Raw genomic sequence first — 20,194 nt, forward strand, 5'->3', positions numbered from 1 at the left:
ATTTTGCAATGTTGTAAAGGTTGGACTGACAGAATTTAGTAACAGATTGAATATGTGAGTTGAATGATAGAGTTGAGTTGAGGATAACACCAAGGTTATGAAATTGTGAGGCAGTAAGGATGGTGGTGCTGTGTGCAAGTGACGAGAAAGTCATGGGGAGTACAGGGTTTGGGTGGGAAAATAAGACAGTGCTGTTTAGGCCATGTTTCGTTTGGGGTGTCTGTGGTACATCTAAGTATAGATGTCTTGAAGGCAGGAGGAAATATGAGACTGCAGAGGAGAGAGATCTGGGTTGGAGGTATAGATTTGGGAATCATTCTCATAGAGGTGGTAGGTAGTTGGAGCCATGGGAACGAATGAGTTGGAGTAGGTATAGATGGAGAAGCAGCATGGCTCAGTGGAAAGATCACGGGCTTTGTAGTCAGAGGTCATGGGTTCAAATCCCGGCTCTACCAACTGTCAGCTGTGTGACTTTGGGCAAATCGCTTAACTTCTCTGTGCCTCAGTTATCTCATCTGTAAAATGGGGATTAAAACTGTGAGCCCTCCATGGGACAACCTGATCACGTTGTAACCTCCCTCGTGCTTAGAAGAGTGCTTTGCACATAGTATGCACTTAACAAGTGCCATTGTTATTATTATTATAAGGGGACCCAGAACTGAACCTTGAACAATCCCCAGAGTCAGCGGATGTGAGGCAGAGGAGGAACATGTGAAACAGACTTTGACTGAATGGCCAGAGAGATAAGAGGAGAACCAGGAGAACCAGGACAGTAGACGTTCAATACATTGATTGATTGATTGATACAAAGAATGGGTGAGCATTGAAAGTTGGAGGGAAAGGATGCAGGATATAGGATACAAAGAATATAAGGAGTTGAGAGTTATTTGTTAAAGAGGGAGAGCAGGAAGTGGGGAGGGGCAAGGGCACTGCCTTAATGGAAGAGCCCTACACATTTCCATATGTTTTCTTCTGGGAAGCAGAAGCCCAAGAGGGGATTTAGTAGAAATTTTTGCCTGGAAGGAAAGGTGTACATTCCCAGGTATGTTTCTTGTTGTGATTGTCCTGTTTCTGAGAGCACTACTCTCCCCATCTTCAAAGCCCTTCTAAAATCAGGTCTCTTCCATGAGGCTTTTCCTGGCTATGCCCTCACTTCTCCAATTTTCCCTCTCTTCTGCACTATCTGCACTGGAGTCTCTACCCTTTAAACACTTTGACATTCACCCCAGCCCCACAGCACTTATGTGCATATCCATCTATCATTTATTTTAATGTCTGCCTCCCTCTCCAGTCTGTAAGCTCCTTGTGGGCAGGGATCAGTTCTACCTACTCTAGTCAGTTAATCATATTTATTGAGCATTTACTATGTGCAGAGTATTATACTAAGCGATTTGGGAGAATACAATATAGTATAATAGACACATTGCCTGCTCACAACGAGCTAAAAATCTCCATTGTATTGTACTCTCCCAAGTAGTGAATATAGCTCTCCAGGCACTCAATAAATAACATTGATAGATTGATTGATTGATCATGGGACAAGAAAGAGGATCCAATATCTTTAATTCAATAATTAAACCACTTATTTTGAGAATAAAAAAGAGAGACTGTAGTTTCATAGATTATGAACATTTTCAGGAATAATTGTGGCCATTTGCTTCCTCTCACAAAAAGAACACCTTACCTATAAGGGAGTATATCTGGAGTGGAATCACAGAAACAGGATTGTCTGAGAGAGGAACGTTTAGTTGTTCTACTCTGTACCATTGGAGGCATTCATAGTGAGAGGAGGGAATAACTTTAACCTAACAGAACATACATCTTGTGTACTAAAAAGAGACAAACGTTTTCTAAAGGAAACAGTTCATCAAGCCTATTCCTGGCTTAGTGGAAATAACACGGGCTTGGGCATCAGAAGTCATGGGTTCTAAGCCCGGTTCCACCATTTGTCAGCCGTGTGACTTTGGGCAAATCACTTAATTTTCTGTGCTTCAGTTACCTCATTTAGAAAATGGGGATGAAGATTGTGAGCCCCACGTGGGACATCCTGATTACCTTGTATCTACCCCAGCGCTTAGAACAGTGCTTGGCACATAGTAACTGCTTAACTAATGCTATTATTCTTCTTATTATTCTTATCATTATTATAATCATCCCTCAGTAAAGCAAAATGGCTTCTGTTGGGAGCTCCAGTGTACTGTGAAATCCATAAGTCAATCAGTCACATTTACTGAGAATGTAGGTGTGCTAAGCACTGCTGCTGATGATGATATCTGTTATGTGCTTACTATGTGCCAAACGCTGTTCTAAACGTTGGGGTAGGTGCAAAGTAATCAGGGCTCACAGTCTTCATCCCCATTTTACAGATGGGCGAACTGAAGCACAGAGGACTTTAAGTGACTTGGCCAAAGTCACATAGCTGACAAGTGGCAGAGCACGGATTAGAATCCACGACCTCTGACTCCCAAGTCCATGCTCTGTCCACCACGCTGCTCCTCAAGCACTGTACTAAGTGCTTAGGAAAATACAACAGATTTGGAAGACATGTTTTCTGCTCATATTGAGCTTACAATCAAGAGGGGGAGACAAACATTAATTATAAATAAATAAATTAGAGGTAGGTACCTAAGTTCTGTGGGGTTGAGGGAGGGGTGAATAAACGGTAAAAATCCAAGTGAAATGCTACCAATGGTACTAGCCACACTGGTTGACAAGCTCTGAACTGAGTGGAATGAATACTGGGTTCAGCACCTAAGCACTTAGTGCAGCACTCTGCGTAGAGAAAGCACTCAGTAAATATCACTGATTGATTGATAGCCCTTGGCTAAAGGTGGGGTATAATACAAGACAATTGGCTTGATTTTTCTTTCTGTCAAATGGGACCAAGGTGTTTTAAGAATGAGTGAAATATTAGGTAATAGAAATAAGGTAAGGGGTTCCATTGGAAAATAAAATGGTGCTAAAGAAACTCAATTATCTTTGTCTTTTCAGGTAAACCAGTTCTCTGTTGTGCATGCTCACGGGTATGTTAATCACCAATACTGAATCGATGTAAAAAAAGAAACAATGTGACCAAATTCATTCTCTTGGGTCTTACCCAGAATCCAGAGTTGCAGAAAGTTTATTTGCTTTGTTTTAAATCATCTACCTAGTAACTGTTTTGGGAAACCTGCTTGTGGTCATAACCATCAAGGCCAGCAAGAATCTCAGCTCCCCTATATAATACTTCCTCTGGGACGTATCTTTCATAGATGCCTTCTATTCATCTTCCACTACTCCCAAAATTATTGTAGACAGCCTGTCTGACAGGAAAGTCATATCCTATTATGGCTGTATGGTCGGGATCATTCTATTGCACTTCTTTGGAGGGACAGAGTTTATCCTTCTCATTGTGATGGCCTTTGATCATTATGTGGCCATCTGCAAAACCCTGCACTATTTGATCATCATGAACTGGCAGATGTGTATCCTACTGGTGGGGGTGGCCTGGATAGTGGGCTTCTTTCATTCAATAATTCAGATTCTCATCCTATTCTGGCTGTCCTTCTGTGGTTCCAATGTCAGTGACCATTTTTTCAGTGAAATGTACCCTTCGTTGGAATTCGGCTGCACAGACACCTATGTCGTGAGCCTATTGGTGACTGCCAATGGCGCCCTGATCTGCACTCTTTCCTCATGTTGGTTGTCTCCTAAGTGGTGATCTTGAACTCCCTAAAAAGTTATAGTTCGGAGGGAAGGTGCAAAGCTCTCTCCACCTGTGGCTCTAACGTCACAGTTGTCATGCTCTTCTTCGTTCCTTGTATCTTCAACTACATGATGCCTGCTTCAGACGTCCCCATGGATTAAGCAGTGACCATATTCTATGTTTACATGACTCCCATGTTAAACCATGAGAAATGTGGAGTTGAAAAATGCCATGAGGAAGTTATGGAGTCAAATAATGACTTCAGGAGAGAAGTAAATCACATTCTGAAAATTATGTTGTTTTTTTTTTTCAGTGGGAGAAGGAAGAAACCAGCAGGTTCTTCAGATGCTCTAAGGAAAATCACTGTGGCATATTCTCTTCTAAAAGAACCATACTTGAAGGTTTTAATGTATTCTGAATTGTCAGAAAAATGAATGTCATTTCCTGTATGTGTTTGTCTTCCTTCTCATTATACACATTGATTAAAAAAATGCATTCAGTACATTTTGGTTGTAATCGGAATCCTCTGAAGGGAAGAATAGAAGGGGAAATACATAATTTTGGTAAATGGGAGAACACTCAGGATTATATACTCAATAAGTGAAATCAATGGGTCCAGGGTGACATATTAATGACTTTATCCATGAAGTAGAAGAGATATTTTTATTGGGATTTGGATAAACGTGACTCAGCAGAGCCAGCATTCAGTGACGATGAAAGAGGGAGGAAAACCTAAGGAACCACCTGGACTTGGGAAAATCAGTAGGAATGGCCCATGCTGGCACAGGTGGGCCCTGCATCAGCTTTTTAACCACCAAAATAGCCACCCACTTTCAGATGAAAGAAAACCCATTTTGAATGTGCTCCAATGCAAACATAGCTCCTGATGGACAATATTACTCTTTGACAGTGAAACCTGAAAACTATTCAGATTATTGCTGCTGTACATGATGTAGAATGCTTATCTGACCATCGCTAAACAAAATATTAATAATTGGATGAATAATGAAAATAATGAAAATTGTAGGATTTGTTAATTTCTTACTATGCACCAAGTGCTGTACTAAGCCCTGGAGTAGACACAAGATAATCTGGCTGGACAGTTTCTGCCCCACATAGGGGTCACAGTCCACGTAGGAGGAAGAGCAGGGATTCAACCCCCATTTTACAGTTGAGGAAACTGAAGCACATTAAGTTAAACAACTTGCCCAAGGACACACAGGAAAGAAGTGACAGAGGTAGGATTAGAACTCTTGTCTTTTTACTCCCAGGCCTGTGGTCTTTCTACCAGGCTATACTATTTCTCCAAATCCAATCCAAATTTAGTTTAGCAATATTATAAGGTACCAAAAATGTTAGTGAAATTGTCCAGATGGTTTGATGTCCATCTTCTGGAGAATTAAAATACCTGCAACAGGCTTAATGATGATCTTCTTTAGCCCTATTAGAGGAAAGGATAATGTGTGTCAATACCAACAGCATCACTTATTTTTCTATAGGAGATATTACCTTGGGCAGTATCTCAAATCTTATATACTCTATTACTTGGTCTCATCTGTAATTGAAATTGTAAGCTACTTGAGGGCAGGGATCATGCGTTTTCATTTTATATGAGAAGCGGCATGCATGACCTAGTGAAGAGTACTGGTCTGGGAGTCAAATGACTAGAGGTTTAAACCCTTCTTCCACTTACTGTTTTAACTTGGGCAAGTCGTTATTTCTTTTGTGGTACTTGTTAAGCACTTACTATGTGCCAAGCCCTGCTCTAAGCACTGGGATGTATACAAGATTATAAAAATTATGGTATTTCTTAAGTGCTTACTATCTGCCAGGCACTGTACTAAGTACTAGGTACTGTGCACTCTGAATACTGTACTGAGCACTGGACTCGGTCCATATCTCACATAAGGCCCATAGTCTAAGTAGGAGGGGGTAGCATTTGATCCCATAGTAAAGATGGAGTAACTGAGGTACAGAGTATCCAAAGTTACACAACAGACAAGCAGCAGAGCCAGGATTAGAACCCAGTTCATCTGACGCTCCGGCCACGTTGTTCTTTCCTCTAAGCCACGTTGCTTCCCACTTAGCTTCTCTGTGCTTCAGTTTCCTCATCTGTAAAATAAGAATATGATCCCTGTCCTCTTTATCTCTTAGACTGGGAGCCTCATATGGGACTGGAATTGTGTCTGATCTTACATTGTAATGTAAAGCAGAAGCTACTTACCATTGGCTTTAAAGTGCATGATCACCTTGCCTCTTCCTACCTCACCTTGCTACTCTCCTATTACAACCCAGCCGACATACCTTGCTCCTCTAACGTCAACCTCCTCTTTCTACCTCGATCTTGTCTATCTCACCACGAACTCTGCACCCATGACATCGCCATGGCAAGCCACTTAATTCTCTGTGCCTCAGTTACCTCATCCGTAAAATGGGGATTAAAACTGTGAGCCCCACGTGGGATAATATGATTACCTTCTATCTACTCCAGTACTTGGAAATGTGTTTGGCACATAGTAAGTGCTTAACAAATATCATCATCATCGTGTCCTACCTCTGGCCTGGAATGTCCTCCCTCTTCCAATAATAATAATAATAATAATAATAATAATAGTAGTAATAATAATAATAATGTTGGTATTTGATAAGTGCTTTCTATGTGCTGAGCACTATTCTAAGCACTAGGGTAGATACAGGGTAATCAGGTTGTCCCACGTGGGGCTCACAGTCTCAATCCCCATTTTACAGATGAGGTAACCGAGGCACCGAGAAGTTAAGTGAGTTGCCCAAAGCCACACAGCTGACAAGTGGCAGAGGCAGGATTAGAACCCACGACCTCTGAATTCTAAGCCCGGGCTCTTTCCACTAAGCCACGTTGCTTCTAGCTCTCCCCAATTTCAAAGGCTTATTGAAGCACATCTCCTCGAAGAGGCCTTCCCTGACTAAGCTCTAATTTCCCTCTTGACTTGCTCCCCTAATCCATCCCCTGACCCAGCCCCACAGCACTTATGTACACATCCGTAATTTATTTATTCATATTAATGTCTGTCTCCCCCCTCTAGACTGTAAGCTCAGTGTTCACATGGAATGTGCCTGTTATATTGTGTTGTACTTTCCCAAGCACTTAGTACAGTGCCCTGTACACAGTTAGTTCTCAATAAATACTACTGATTGATTGCAACTACTCCAGTTTTTAGTACGGTGCTTGGCATCCTAGTAAGTATCATTCTTATAATTATTTTGCTATCTCAAGTGCTTAGTACAGTGCTTTGTATTCACACATCCATGGCATTTATGTAGATATATCCTTATACTCATTTGCTTCTTTTACCTGTAATTTATTTTAATGTTTGCCTCCCCCACTCTATTGCAAGCTCCTTGAGGTCAGGAATCATGTCCACCAACTGTATTGTACTCTTCTAGGTGCTTAGTGCAGTGTGCTGTCCAAATTAAATGCTCAATAAATACGATTGACTGATTCCTCTGTATACAGCAGGCAGTAAACGCTATTAATAAATCGATTGAAGAAACACTGGGCTTAACTGCTATGGAGATATCAAAAGCTATTCCTTTGGTTCCCTCTAGACAGAGAACTTGTTTTGAGCAGGGAATGTGTCTGTTGCTGTACTGTACTTTCCTAAGTGTTCAGTACAGTGCTTTGCACATAGTAAGCACTCAATAAATACCACTGAATGAAGTAATGAAAGTTCAGGTGCTGTTGCTTTATCAGGGCAGGTTTAGTGCACCTTCAAAGGCCTAGTTAGGAAATATGAAATATTTTGCCAAATCAGAACTCCTGTAAGAGGTAAAAGGCCAAAATTGGGCACGTGTCCACAAGCCAAATAACTTCTTGCTTATTTAACATCTGCTTGGCCTATGGTTGTATTCATCCTTGAAGAATCTCTGCAGATGCTACACACCATAGTAGAATGGCATAGAAGGTAACAAATTCCCTGGGCATTGAGAAACTCCTCAGCAAATTCAGCCAGGGGGAAAATACCACTGTGAGAATGATGAAACTCTATTGTTGTGGATGTGGTTCAGAATGGATTAAGGCCATTCATATCATGGTGTTCACCTCCTCATGAACATTTTCTATAAAGTGCTCTTCAGGGAAACAGAAGTGAAAGCTCCCAAGGTCAGTTAAATCCCCCAAATGGGATTGTATGTTTGTATAATGCATGTTTGTTCCAAGTAAAATCCAATTTAGTCATTTTTTTGACCATCCTCCTTCAAAAATAATATTTGGTGCCATTAGAGGTACTGTCTTCATCAGAGACTTGGATGTTTATGGAGTTAGCCCTAGAGGTGAAGATAATTTTCAGAAAGCTTCTCAGGATAGGAAGAAAGGATTTCTAACACTAGAGATTGAAAATGTCCTTTTCTGCTGTTTATGGTCTCCCAGAGCTATGAGTGGGAGACCATCCCTAAATTATCACCATGGCACAAAAAGGTATTAGGTAAAAATGTAAAGGTTTTTCCAGTATTAGGTCTAATAGCATGGTCTCCAAGACAAAACTAGAAATCGAGGCCACAGGGAAATATAACTTAAGAAAGAATTATTAAAATTGTTCTCTATAAACAGGGTGAAGCCTGACCTTCCGTTTGCAAAACTTTTGTGCTTAACTATCAAAACTAGTTTGCCACCTAAGTTATTCAAAGATAGAGAAATAACATACTCATCTTTCGAAGTTGCAAAGATGCATTTTCCCAGTTTGACTTGTTTTTTGAGTTTTAGTCCTCCAAATAATGTCATATGTTTCTCTTCTCATTAAATCTACTTGAACAAAAACTCTTGAATGTGTTTAGTGGTATATGGTTATTTAAAATATGCTGATATGAATAGTTGCTTTCTCAGCCTCTTTGTGAAGTGCAAAACATCATGGTTGTCATGGCAGATGCCAGGGAAATTAAAAATTCAGCTCAAGTATTTTGATGGAGTTTCTTAGTAATATACTTCAAGTTATGCTGTTTGAGAAAATTTTTCAGGTACATTATAGACAATTCATATGGTTGTTGAATCTAACAAAGACATTCTTCACGCCTCTGTAAGTTCATTGTGGGAAGGATATGTGTCACCTGCTTGTTATGTACATCCTAAGCTGTTGAACAGGAAAGTTGTGTGTTCTAGTGCAAGGAGCATGGGACCAGGAGTCAGAAGGCCTGGGTTCTAATCCCAAATTCACCACTTACCTTCTGGGTGAATTTGGTCAAGTCACCTAACTTCTCTGGGCATCAGTTATCTCATCTATAAAATGGGAATTAAGATGGTGAGCCCTGTGTGGGACAGGGACTGTGTCCAATCCAATTATCTTGTATCTATCTAAGCTCTTAATACACAGCTTGACACATAGTAAGTGCTTAACAAATTCCATAAAAAACATAAAACCCAAAACAGGGCATTGCACCCATGGTATTACTACTTTCTTATCATTATCTTATTCACTTGCAAAATGAAGAAATGAACAAAAATATATTAAAAGTTTAAATTTAAGTTTGGCAAGGACTGTATATTTTAAAACATTTGGACAGTATCAGCATTCAGGAATTGTTTGATGATAATACTGGAGCAATGTAACGAGGAATATTTTTACCTCAGGTACGAGTATTTCATTTGCCGTATTTATGATTCAATCAATCATATTTACTGAGCGCTTTCTGCATCCTGTAACTGTACTAAGTATTTGGGAGAGTACAGTATAACAGAATTGGTAGACAAGTTCCACAAGGTGCAGACAGTCAAATAGCATCGTAGATAATTTGTTTGAAAGTCAAAATTTCATGCATTACCTTTTGGAAATTTTTTCTTACTCTTAGAGTCAGGAAAGCTTATTGTTCTGACTGAGCTGGCTACCTGAATGTGAATTCACTGATGTAGCAAGGACACTGCACTAGGTCCTGGTTTTTATCTGGTTTTTGTTTGCCCTCTAATTCCAATTCAGCCACTGAGTTGCTATTGAACCTTACTAAACCTCATTTTCCCCTTTGTAAAATCAAGAAGCTAAATAGAGTTCCATCTAATTCCCACAGAATTTGCAGGGAAGAAATGAGATAATAGAAATGGAACCTTTGAAGTCCTACAAAGAGTGGCTGTGCTTGTATCTAAGACTTCCTCATTTGTAATTTTTATTATATTTGCAGGATAAACAGGCTTTCACTTTGGAGCCGACCTCTTCCACAGGAAGAGATGGAAAATAAAAATGACTTGACTGAATTCATTCTCCTGGGACTTTCCCAGAATCCTGAGGTTCAGAAAGTGTTATTTGTGGTTTTTTTCAACTACATGGTGACTATTAGTGGGGAACCTGCTCATTGTGATGACAGTAATTGCTAGCCAGAATCTACACTCCCCCATGTACTTCTTTCTTGCCTATTTGTCCTTGATGGGTGCCTTTTACACTACTGCCACGGACCCCAAGATAATCATAGATTTACTCTATGAGAAGAAAACCATCTCCTTCAAAGGCTGTATGACCCAGCTTTTTGTGGAACACTTATTTGGAGGTGCCAAGGTCTTTGTTCTGGTGGTCATGGCCTATGACTGCTACGTGGCCATTTGTAAACCTCTGTATTATATGACCACCATTAATTAGCGGGCTTATAGACTGGTGGTGGGGTTGGCCTGAGTGGGAGGCTTTCTGCAGTCAATGGCACAACTTCTCTTTATGTTCCAGTTGCCTTTCAGTGGCCCCAATGTCAACGACCATTTTATCTGTAACACATACCCTCTGTTGGAACTCGCCTGCACAGACACCTACTTCATTGGCCTATCAGTGACTGCCAATGGTGGGGCCATCTGTGTGATCATCTTTCTCTTGGTACTTCTCTCCTATTCAGTTATCCTGCATTCCCTGAAATCCCTCAGTTTGGAAAAGAGGCACAAAACCCTCTCGACCTGCAACTCCCACATCACTGTGGTGGTCTTATTCTTTGTTCCCTGAATTTTCATGTACATGAGACCTGTGCGCACCTTCCCCATAGAAAAATCAGTGACTGTATTCTTTACTATCATCACCCCCATGCTGAATCCCTTAATTTACATTCTGAGAAATGCAGAGTTAAAAATACTATGAAGAAGCCCTGGAGGAGGAAAGCCATTTTAAATTGACATAATAATAATAATGATGGTATTTGTCAAGTGCTTACAATGTGCAAGGCACGGTTCTAGGCGCTGGAGTGTATACAAGCAAAGTGGGTTCTGAAGAACCCAGAATGAAAACAAACATTCATACAGAGGACAAAAAAGCAACAGAATCATTCATTCAATCATATTTATTGAGCACTTACTGAGTGCAGAGCACTGTACTTACGCAGTTGGGAAGTACAATTCAGCAACAGAGACAATCTCTGCCCACTACAGGGTCACGGTCTACAAGAGGGGAGACAGACATCAAAGTAATTAAACAGGCATCAGTAGCATCATTATAAGTAAATGAATTATAGATATTTGTATATATATATATAGACATCATTAATAAAAAATATAATTATAATTATAAATGTGCATATGTACACAAGTACTGTGGGGTGGGGAGGGGGGTAGAGCAAAGAGAGTGAGTCAGAGCAATGAGGAGGGGAAGGGGGCAGAGGAAGAGGGGGCTTAGTCTAGGAAAACCTCTTCTACTGCTTATTTTGTGTTCAAAGGACACATGAGCAAACAAAGATGTTTTTGATTTTGTAGGAATTCCTTCTGTTCGTGTATCTCACCACCTGCCATTTCTGTTCTGAATTTGGTTTACAAGTCACAGCACAGGTTTCTGAAAGTTTTATTCCTGTTTGCGTTCTCAGATGCTGCAAGATGCTACTAGGGCCATCAATATCTCATACCATGCTTCACAAAGCTCTTAAATTTCTGAGTCATTTGTATTACACCACTATTGATGACTTCTTTTGGCCTTGTACAAGGTCGAAAAAGTTGCCTGCAACAGCTTCACCAAATTATTTCCATTAACTATGTCTGTTGGTGTTTGTGATTTTATTTATTTTTTCAGCAGGGTTCCTAGCAGGGTTCCTAGCTAGAACCTGCTAGAGTTCCTGGCTGCTATTCATTCAATTGTATTTATTGAGCGTTTAATGTGTGCAGAGCACTGTACTAAGTGATTGGGAAGTACAAATCAGCAACTTCTTTTTCTAACTGCTTCTGCTATCTTCTTCCTCTTGGACTTTAGTGGTTTGGAGACCAGTTTTTGGTCAGTGTGAGTGTGTGAGTGTGGAGCACTTGAGGCAATGGTCCATCCAATGTTCTTCTCCGTATGTGGTGGCTCCTGAGATCTGGATATCTTAGAGGTTCTGACCCTGCACTATAATGGTTAAAGTACAAAGTGGTCTACAGGAATCCGGCTAATACTGTGAATTGTTTCTGAACATATCTAAAGAAGAGACATTTTTCTGTGGATTTAACAATGTTTCTTCATAGACTCAGAGGAATGGAAAGGATCTCGAAGAGTTCAACTTGGGCAAGTCACTTCTAGATGCCTCAGTTTCCTCAACTGGAGAATCAGTATCTGTTTTCCCTCCTTCTTTTACTGTCAGCCCTATATTGGATAGAGAATGTGTCTGACTAACTTGTATCTACCCAGTGCTCAGAACAGTGCCTGACACATTCATTCATTCATTCAAGTGTACTTATTAAGCACTTTCTTTGTGCAAAGCACTGTACTAAGCACTTGGGAGAGTACAAAAGTAGGCACATAGTAAGTACTTAACAAATATCACAAAAATATAATCTTTCCCCCATCTATGTATATTATCAAAATTCACTGGGGATAATAATAATAATAATAATAACATTTGTTAAGCTCTCACTATGTGCAAAGTATTGTTCTAAGCCCTGGGGTAGATATAAGGTAATTAGGTTGTCCCACATGGGGCTCACAGTCTCAATCCCCATTTTACAGTTGAGGTAACTGAGGCACAGAGAAGTTAAGTGACTTGCCTAAAGTCATACAGCTGAAAATCGGTGGAGCTGATATTAGAACCCATGACCTCTGACTCCAAAGCCCATGCTTTTTCCACTAAGCCTCGGGATCGGTGCCTCTCTGGAAAATATTTGGGAAAAATTCTCAGTCAGCACATCATTATGCTGCCTAGTGGCTCTCACTGTCGGAAAATTCTTTTTCAAAAGCAATTGAAATTTCTTAGGATGGCTTTGAGGCCCATTATCTTATTCTTTCCTCAGTGGATATTAAGAACAATTAATCACCAACCTGTATGCAAGAGCCATTCACATATTTGAAGGAAATAATTAACTCACCTTAGTCTTCTCCCTCTTGAATAATCCCAGTTCCTTAGTCTTTCCTAATGGGTGTTTTGTTTCCTAAACCTATGTCTTTATGCCGCTCTTCTCACCCTTTCAAGTTCTCCACATCTTCGTTCAAATGTGGAGACCAAAGGTGTATTTGAATTAATCAATCAGTCAATCAGTGATCCATTTTGAGTGCTTATTGTGAGCAGAGCACTAGGCACTTGGGAGAGTATAATACCATAGAATTGGTAGACGTTTTCCCACCCACAAGATGTTTACAGCCTGGGGGAGGGAGACAGATATTAAAATAAATTATGAATACGTACATAAGTATTGTAGGCTGAGGGTGGGGTGAATATCATGTGCTTAAAGGGTACAAATCTAAGTGCAAGAGCAAAACAGAAAAGAGAAGATACAGGGCAAATGAAGGCCTAGGTGGGGAAGACCTCTTGCAAGAGTTACAGTTTTTACAAGGCTTTGATATTCTGTCAGATTTCCAGGCCAGGACAGAAAGAGGATGTGGGCAAGAGGTTAGTGGCTAGATAGATGAGATTGAGGATACAATGAGAAGGTTAGTCTTAGAGGAGCAAAGTGAGTGGACAGGATTGTAGTAGGAAATCAGTACCTCTAAGACATAGTCACATGGAAGACCAGGAAGACCACCTTAAACTCAACATATCTAAAACTGAACTCATCTTCATTCCCCAATCCACTCGTCCATTCAACCTTTTTGTAACAGTTGACAACAGCATCATCCTCCCCATCTTTGAAGCCTGCAATATTGACAATGTTCTGACCTCTTTCTCTTTCATCTCTCACATTCACTCCATCAACAACTCCTGACATTTTTCCTGCTACTATATTTCCCAAATCTGCACCTTCCTTTCGTTAGAAATGGCCACCACCCTGGTCTTGACACTTGACAGATCCTGGTTAGACTGCTGCATCAGCATCCCCATTAACCTCCCTCTGTCTGTCCAGGCTCTATTCTTTCTACTCCAGCTCAGGCTTTCTTATAATAACAATAATTGTGGTATTTATTAAGTACTTACTATGTGCCAAGAACTGTACTAAGCAATGGGGTGGATTCAAGCACATTAGGTTGGACACAATCCCTTGTCCCAAGTGGAGCTCACAGTCTCAATCCCAGATGAGGTAACTGAGACACAGAGAAGTTAAGAGACTTGCCCAAGGTCACGCAACAGATAAGTGGCAAAACTGGGATTAGAACCCATGACCTTCTGACTCCTAGGCCTGTGCTCTATCTACTAGGTCATACTGCTTATTTATAAAGACTCTTGCTTGGCTACTCTCCAGCCTGAACTTCACATTCCTTCCAAGAGAATCTGCATCTGGGAAGATGCTGATTGTGAGGGCACCTGAGAGTGTTTCTGTTCCTTCAGAAGGCAACTAATTGTTTTCAGCCCATGATGCTTATTTAAATTATAATCATTTACCTACCTCTTTCTTGGCTACCTGTTGAATATTGTATGTGCATCAGGATATTTTTGGTGCCTTTAAATATTATCAGTATTTATTCTACTTTGCATTCATTTGGATGAACTTCAACCACAGACTTATTTTAAAAATAGTCTTCCCAGAAGTCACAAGGGCTAATTTGGGGAAGTCAGGTCTGAAAGTACCCTTCTTGATCATATTAATTGTGATTGAAACCCATTTGGAGCATTCCAATGGATATAAGCTTTATCCAAAAGGTACTACTTGAGGAGTTTCACTGACTAAACAGGATTCTGCTTGACTTCATTCCTCCCTTTTTCTACTGGCATCGAGAAGACATGGACTGGACCACTTCTTCCTTGGGTGAGAAGGAACTTGGTAAATACTCAAAAAAGTGAATCAAGAATCAATAAAATAACAGTACAGCAGTTATGATTATACCTTTCAAATTATATATTATAAATTATGTATTATATTAATGTCTGTCTCCCCATATAGACTATAAGCTCATTATGGGTAGGGGACATCTTTGTCAACTCTGTTGTATTTTTCTCTTCCAAGTGCCTAGTACAGGTTTCTGCACATATTAAGTGCTCAATAAATACCATCATTAATGATGATGATGATGATGATGATGATTATGATGATGATGATGATTAATGAATAAGGCCAGCATATCTTTTGGGAAATTTGCTTAGATGAAGCAATATGACATTGGAATTCAGACCAGTCAAGATTTGCAACCACCGCAAAACCACATCTGTTTCCTTGAACTCTTCCATTAGCATCACTTCTTGGAGCAAAATAGATAACAACCAAGATACCCTGATTACCTTGTATATAGCTCTGCACTTAGAACCGTGCTTGGCATTCATTCATTCATTCAATCAATTGTATTTATTGAGTGCTTACTGTGTGCAGAGCCTGTACTAAGCGCTTGGGAAGTACAAGTTGGAAACATATAGAAATGGACCCTACCCAACAACGGGCTAACAGTCTAGAAGGGGGAGACAGACAACAGAACAAAACATATTAACAAAATTAAATAAATAGAATAGTAAATATGTACAAGTAAAATAAATAGAGAAATAAAACTGTACAAACATATATACAGGTGCTGTGGGGAGGGGAAGGAGGTAGGGCTGGGGGGATGGGGAGGGGGAGAGGAAGGAGGGGGCTTAGTCTGGAAAAGCCTCCTGGAGGAGGTAAGCTCTCAGTAGGGCTTTGAAGGGAGGAAGAGAGCTAGCTTGGCGGACGTGCAGAGGAAGGGCATTCCATTCATTCATTCATTCATTCAATCATATCTACTGAGCGCTTACTGTGTGCAGAGCACTGTACTAAGCGCTTGGTAAGTAGAAGTTGGCAACATATAGAGGCAGTCCCTACCCAACAGTGGGCTCACATTCCAGATCAGGGGAAGGATGTGGTCCAGGGGTCGACGGTGGGACAGGAGAGAATGAAGCATAGTGAGGAGGTTAGCGGCAGAGGAGTGGAGAGTGAGAGCTGGGCTGTAGAAGAAAAGAAGGGAGGTGAGGTAGGAGGGGGCGAGGTGATGGAGAGCCTTGAAGCCGAGAGTGAGGAGTTTTTGCCTGATGCATAGGTTGACTGGTAGCCACTGGAGATTTTTGAGGAGGGAAATAACATGTCCTGAGCGTTTCTGCACAAAGATGATCCGGGCAGCAGCGTGAAGTATAGACTGAAGTGGAGAGAGACAGGAGGATGGGAGATCCCAGAGGAGGTTGATACAGTAATCCAGTCAGGATAGGATAAGAAATTGAACCAGCAGGGTAGCTGTTTGGATGGAGAGGAAAGGGCGGATCTTGGCGATGTTGTGGAGGTGAGAGCGGCAGGCTTTGGTGATGCATTGGATGTGTGGGGTGAACAAGAGAGCAGAGTCGAGGATGACACCAAGGTTGCAGGATTGTGAGACGGGGAGGGTTGTAGTGCCATATACAGTGATGGGAAAGTCAGGGAGAGGGCAGGGTTTGGGAGGGAAGATAAGGAGTTCAGTCTTGGACATATTGAGTTTTAGATTATGGGCAGATATCCAGATAGAGGTGTCGTTGGCATATATTAAGTCAGTGAATTCCTAGCTATACTTGCTAGTAAGCTAAGTAAATTAAACTCTAGCAAGTAATTGACAAAAACACAATTAATGAATTATATCCAAGTCATTGCTCTTTGGTAGGCTCCATGAAGGAGCAATGACCCTGCTATTTGCTCAAATCCTCCAAGGAAGCTTGTTGATCTATCATTTGTAGTTTAGCTCCTTTATTTTGCACATCCTGGAAGTACAGAGGGGAGACATTGCTATATTATGCTCTCCCAAGTACTTAGTATGGTGCTCTGCACACAGTAAGTGCTCAATGAATACAAATGAATGAATGAATGACTTTCTCCTCCACTCCCCTTACTCATGGACCCAAGAAAATTATTGGCTATTTCTGTCCTTTGGGTTTACTTGGCTATCACTGTCACTTGAATATTGATCCCAGCCATATCCCATCTGAGGCTAAGTCATCAACTGTATATCTATTGGGATTCTTCCATCCCAACTGTGATTCTGTTGTGTATTTACCTAGATAGTGGAGTTACATACTTGAAAAATGGCTGGAGCAATTCCTCTCTCATTTCCAGGAGCTGTGTGAACTGGCTACTAATAATCACTGTAATCATAATGGCCTTCGAGTATGAATGACCCTAAGTCACTTCACTTGAAGCAGCATGGCTAGAGAAGCTGTGTGGCTCAGTGGAAAGAGCACGGGCTTTGGAGTAAGAGGTCAAAGGTTCAAAGCCCGGCTCTGCCACTTGTCAGCTGTGTGACTGGACAAGTCACTTAACTTCCCTGGGCCTCAGTTACCTCATCTGTAAAATGGGGATTAAGACTGTGAGCCCCCCCATGGGTCAAACCTGATCACCTTATAACCTCCCCAGCGCTTAGAACAGTGTTTTGCACATAGTAAGCACTTAGTAAATGCTATTATTATTGTCATCTCAGTTGCCCCATCTGTAAAATGAGGATTAAGACTGTGTGCCACTTTTGGGATATGGACTGTGTCTCACCTGATTAGTTTGTATCTATCTCAAAACTTAGTACAGGGCTCAGAACATAGTAAGCACTTTACAAGTTCCATAAAAAAGGATCCAGTTTATGTGTAGTCGTATTGTAATGCACATTTTTTTTTATTTGTGGTACCTTCTTGTTAGATGGAAAATTCTTCAATGACAGGAAGTGAGTTTTCTCCTCCCTTTTCTTCTGAATAGAGCTTTTGCTTAGATAATCAGTGTTGCTATGTGACTATACAATTAGAGTAGTTGAAACCTGGAGGTCATTTTTAGCATAATTATTTTGGAATTCTGACAAAATTTCAATGATAGAGAACCTTCAAATGTCTTCTTACTTGGTTATTATAATTCCAATATGGATTAGATTTTTATTCTCCTTCCAGATAAACCAACTCTTACCCATGTCCTTCATGGAAAACGTGGAGAAAGAAAATAATGTGACCAAATTCATCCTCCTGGGTTTTATCCAAAGTCTGGAGATTCAGAGAACATTCTTCATCATTTTTCTCTTATCCTCTCGTCACAGTGATGGGGAATCTGCTCATCATTATAGCCATAAAGTCCAGTCAAACTCTGGGCACCCCCATGTACTTTTTTCTGGCCTATTTTTCCTTCATAGATACCTGCTATATGTCCTGTGTGGCTCCCAAGGTGATATATATTTGCTGCAGGAGAGGGAAACGATCTCCTTTAGTGGCTGCATTTCACAGCTCTTTGCAGAACATTTGTTCGCCTGCCACGATCATCCTCCTCATGGCCATGGGCTATTATTGCTACATGGCCATCTGTAAGCCCCTATGCTACATGGTCATCATGAGTCAGCGTGTGTGTGGCCTGCTGGTGGGGGTGGCCTGGAAAGGAGGCTTCCTTCACGCAACTATCCAGATCCTCTTCGTGGTCCAGTTGCCATTCTGTGGCCTCATTTTGTTGAAGCTTCCTTGCACCGACACCAAGGTCCACGGCCTGTTGGTTGTGGCATACACTGGGGCGATGTGTATGTTATGTTTAGTCCTACTGGTCTTTTCTTACATCGTCACCTGGCACTCCCTGAGTACTCAGAGTTCCGTGGGAAGATGAAAAGCTTTCTCTACCTGTTTCCCCAACTTTGTCGTAGTCATTTTGTTCTTCTTTCCATGTATTTTCATGTACATGGGGCCTGTGTGCACTCTCCGTGTGGACAAGTCGGTGGCCATATATTACATTGCCACCCCCATGCTGAACCCCGTCATCTACACTGTGAGAAAAATGGAGGTGAAATATTCCATGAAGAAGCTGTGAAGCAGGAAAGTGAAATGAATTTTCATTTATGTAAATGGTTGGGTGACGAAAGGGTTGATCTGGGAGATTGAGAAGGGACTGGAATTGTTTGTTGGGTCCAGATCATCTGGGGCATGAACATAAAAGTCTGGGCTCCTTCCGGGCACAGATACAGGGAGAAGAATAAATAAATCCAAATCTCTGAATGGAGGCTGGGTTGTCTTGCCACAAGCCACTTATCTCTTCTCCTTTTGGTGTAGTTAGGAACACTACCATGACTACTGTCCCTTCTTGAGGCCTAGTTCATGTCCTCCCCACTCCCCCACCACCACATTCCCCCCAGGCATCTGGCTAGGGCCAGAAGATTGGAAGCTGGAACAATAACGAGAAGCAGCATGGCTCAGTGGAAAGAGCCCAGGCTTGGGAGTCGGAGGTCATGGGTTCTAATTCCAGCTCTGCCACATGTCTGCTGTGTAACCTTGGGCAAGTCACTTTCATTCAGTCGTATTTATTAAGAGCTTACTGTGTGCAGAGCACTGTTCTAAGCGCTTGAACTTCTCTGAGCCTCAGTTACCTCACCTGTAAATGGGGATTAAGACTGTGAGCTCCACGTGGGACAACCTGATCACCTTATATCCCCCTAGCGCTTAGAACAGTGCTTTGCACATAGTAAGTGCTTAACAAATACCATCATTATTATTATTATGTTCTTAGTTTTCATAAAGAGGGTTGGACAGGCACTCCCTTTTATAATGGGACCACACTGAAGACACCTTTTATACTATGGGAGTATTACTGACAAGGTACGTAGGCTCAAACCTCTGTTAAGACTGAACCAGACCTCTTTGTGCCCTAGAGTTTAATAATAATAATATTGGTATTTTCTTAAGTGCTTACTATATGTCTAGCACTATATAAAACACTAGAGTAGGTACAGGTTACTCGCTTTGTCCTGATCTTATTTATCTCACCTCCAACCCCTTTCCCACATCCTCAACCTTTCCCCCCCTCCAAATTTGCCAGAGCATGACTCTCTTCACCTTCAAAGCATTATTAAGGTCACATTACCTCCAAGCGGCATTCCCTGCTTATGCCCTCTTTTTCCTGACTCTCTACCCCTTCTGTATTGTCTAAGCATTTTTGTCTGAGACTTTTGGACGTTTGATATTCACCCCACTCCCAGCCCCAAAACTTTGTATATATGTCTATAAATTATATATTATAGATTATTTATTCATATTAATATCTCACTCCCTCTCTTAGGCTGTAAGCTCATTATGGGCAGATACTGTGTCTACTCTGTCTATTGTGTCTGAAGTATTGTACTTTCTGAACTCTGTCTTGACCCCTTCTAATCTGGTTTCCGTCCCCTGCACTCCACCAAAACTGCCCTCTCAAAGGTCACCAATAACCTTCTTCTTGTCAAATCCAACGGCTCCTACTCTATCCTAATCCTCCTCAACCTCTCGGCTGCCTTCGACACT

At 41.2% G+C, this 20,194-nt stretch overlaps 1 protein-coding gene and 1 pseudogene across 1 annotated transcript; both read left to right on the forward strand.

Annotated features, from left to right (window-relative positions):
• The first annotated feature begins 9,872 nt into the window (after positions 1 to 9,872).
• Positions 9,873 to 10,793, forward strand: LOC119922164 (annotated as a pseudogene).
• A 7,188-nt stretch (positions 10,794 to 17,981) lies between these two features.
• Positions 17,982 to 18,731, forward strand: LOC119922145 (olfactory receptor 4C5-like). Its single transcript, XM_038742150.1, has 2 exons — positions 17,982 to 18,447; positions 18,568 to 18,731. The coding sequence occupies exons 1-2, from the start codon at positions 17,982 to 17,984 to the stop codon at positions 18,729 to 18,731; spliced, it is 630 nt and encodes a 209-aa protein (XP_038598078.1).
• The last annotated feature ends 1,463 nt before the right edge of the window (positions 18,732 to 20,194 follow it).

The sequence above is a fragment of the Tachyglossus aculeatus genome, unplaced genomic scaffold (assembly GCF_015852505.1).
Source record: "Tachyglossus aculeatus isolate mTacAcu1 unplaced genomic scaffold, mTacAcu1.pri SUPER_6_unloc_5, whole genome shotgun sequence".
Classification (NCBI taxonomy): Eukaryota; Metazoa; Chordata; class Mammalia; order Monotremata; family Tachyglossidae; genus Tachyglossus; species Tachyglossus aculeatus.

Excerpts from the sequence above, each read along its gene's own strand:
- LOC119922145 (XM_038742150.1), top strand. The coding sequence starts at position 17,982 with ATGGGGAATCTGCTCATCATTATAGCCATAAAGTCCAGTCAAACTCTG. Across the intron at positions 18,448-18,567 it reads GGCATACACTGGGGCGATGT|TCATTTTGTTCTTCTTTCCA; the intron begins GTATGTTATGTT and ends ACTTTGTCGTAG.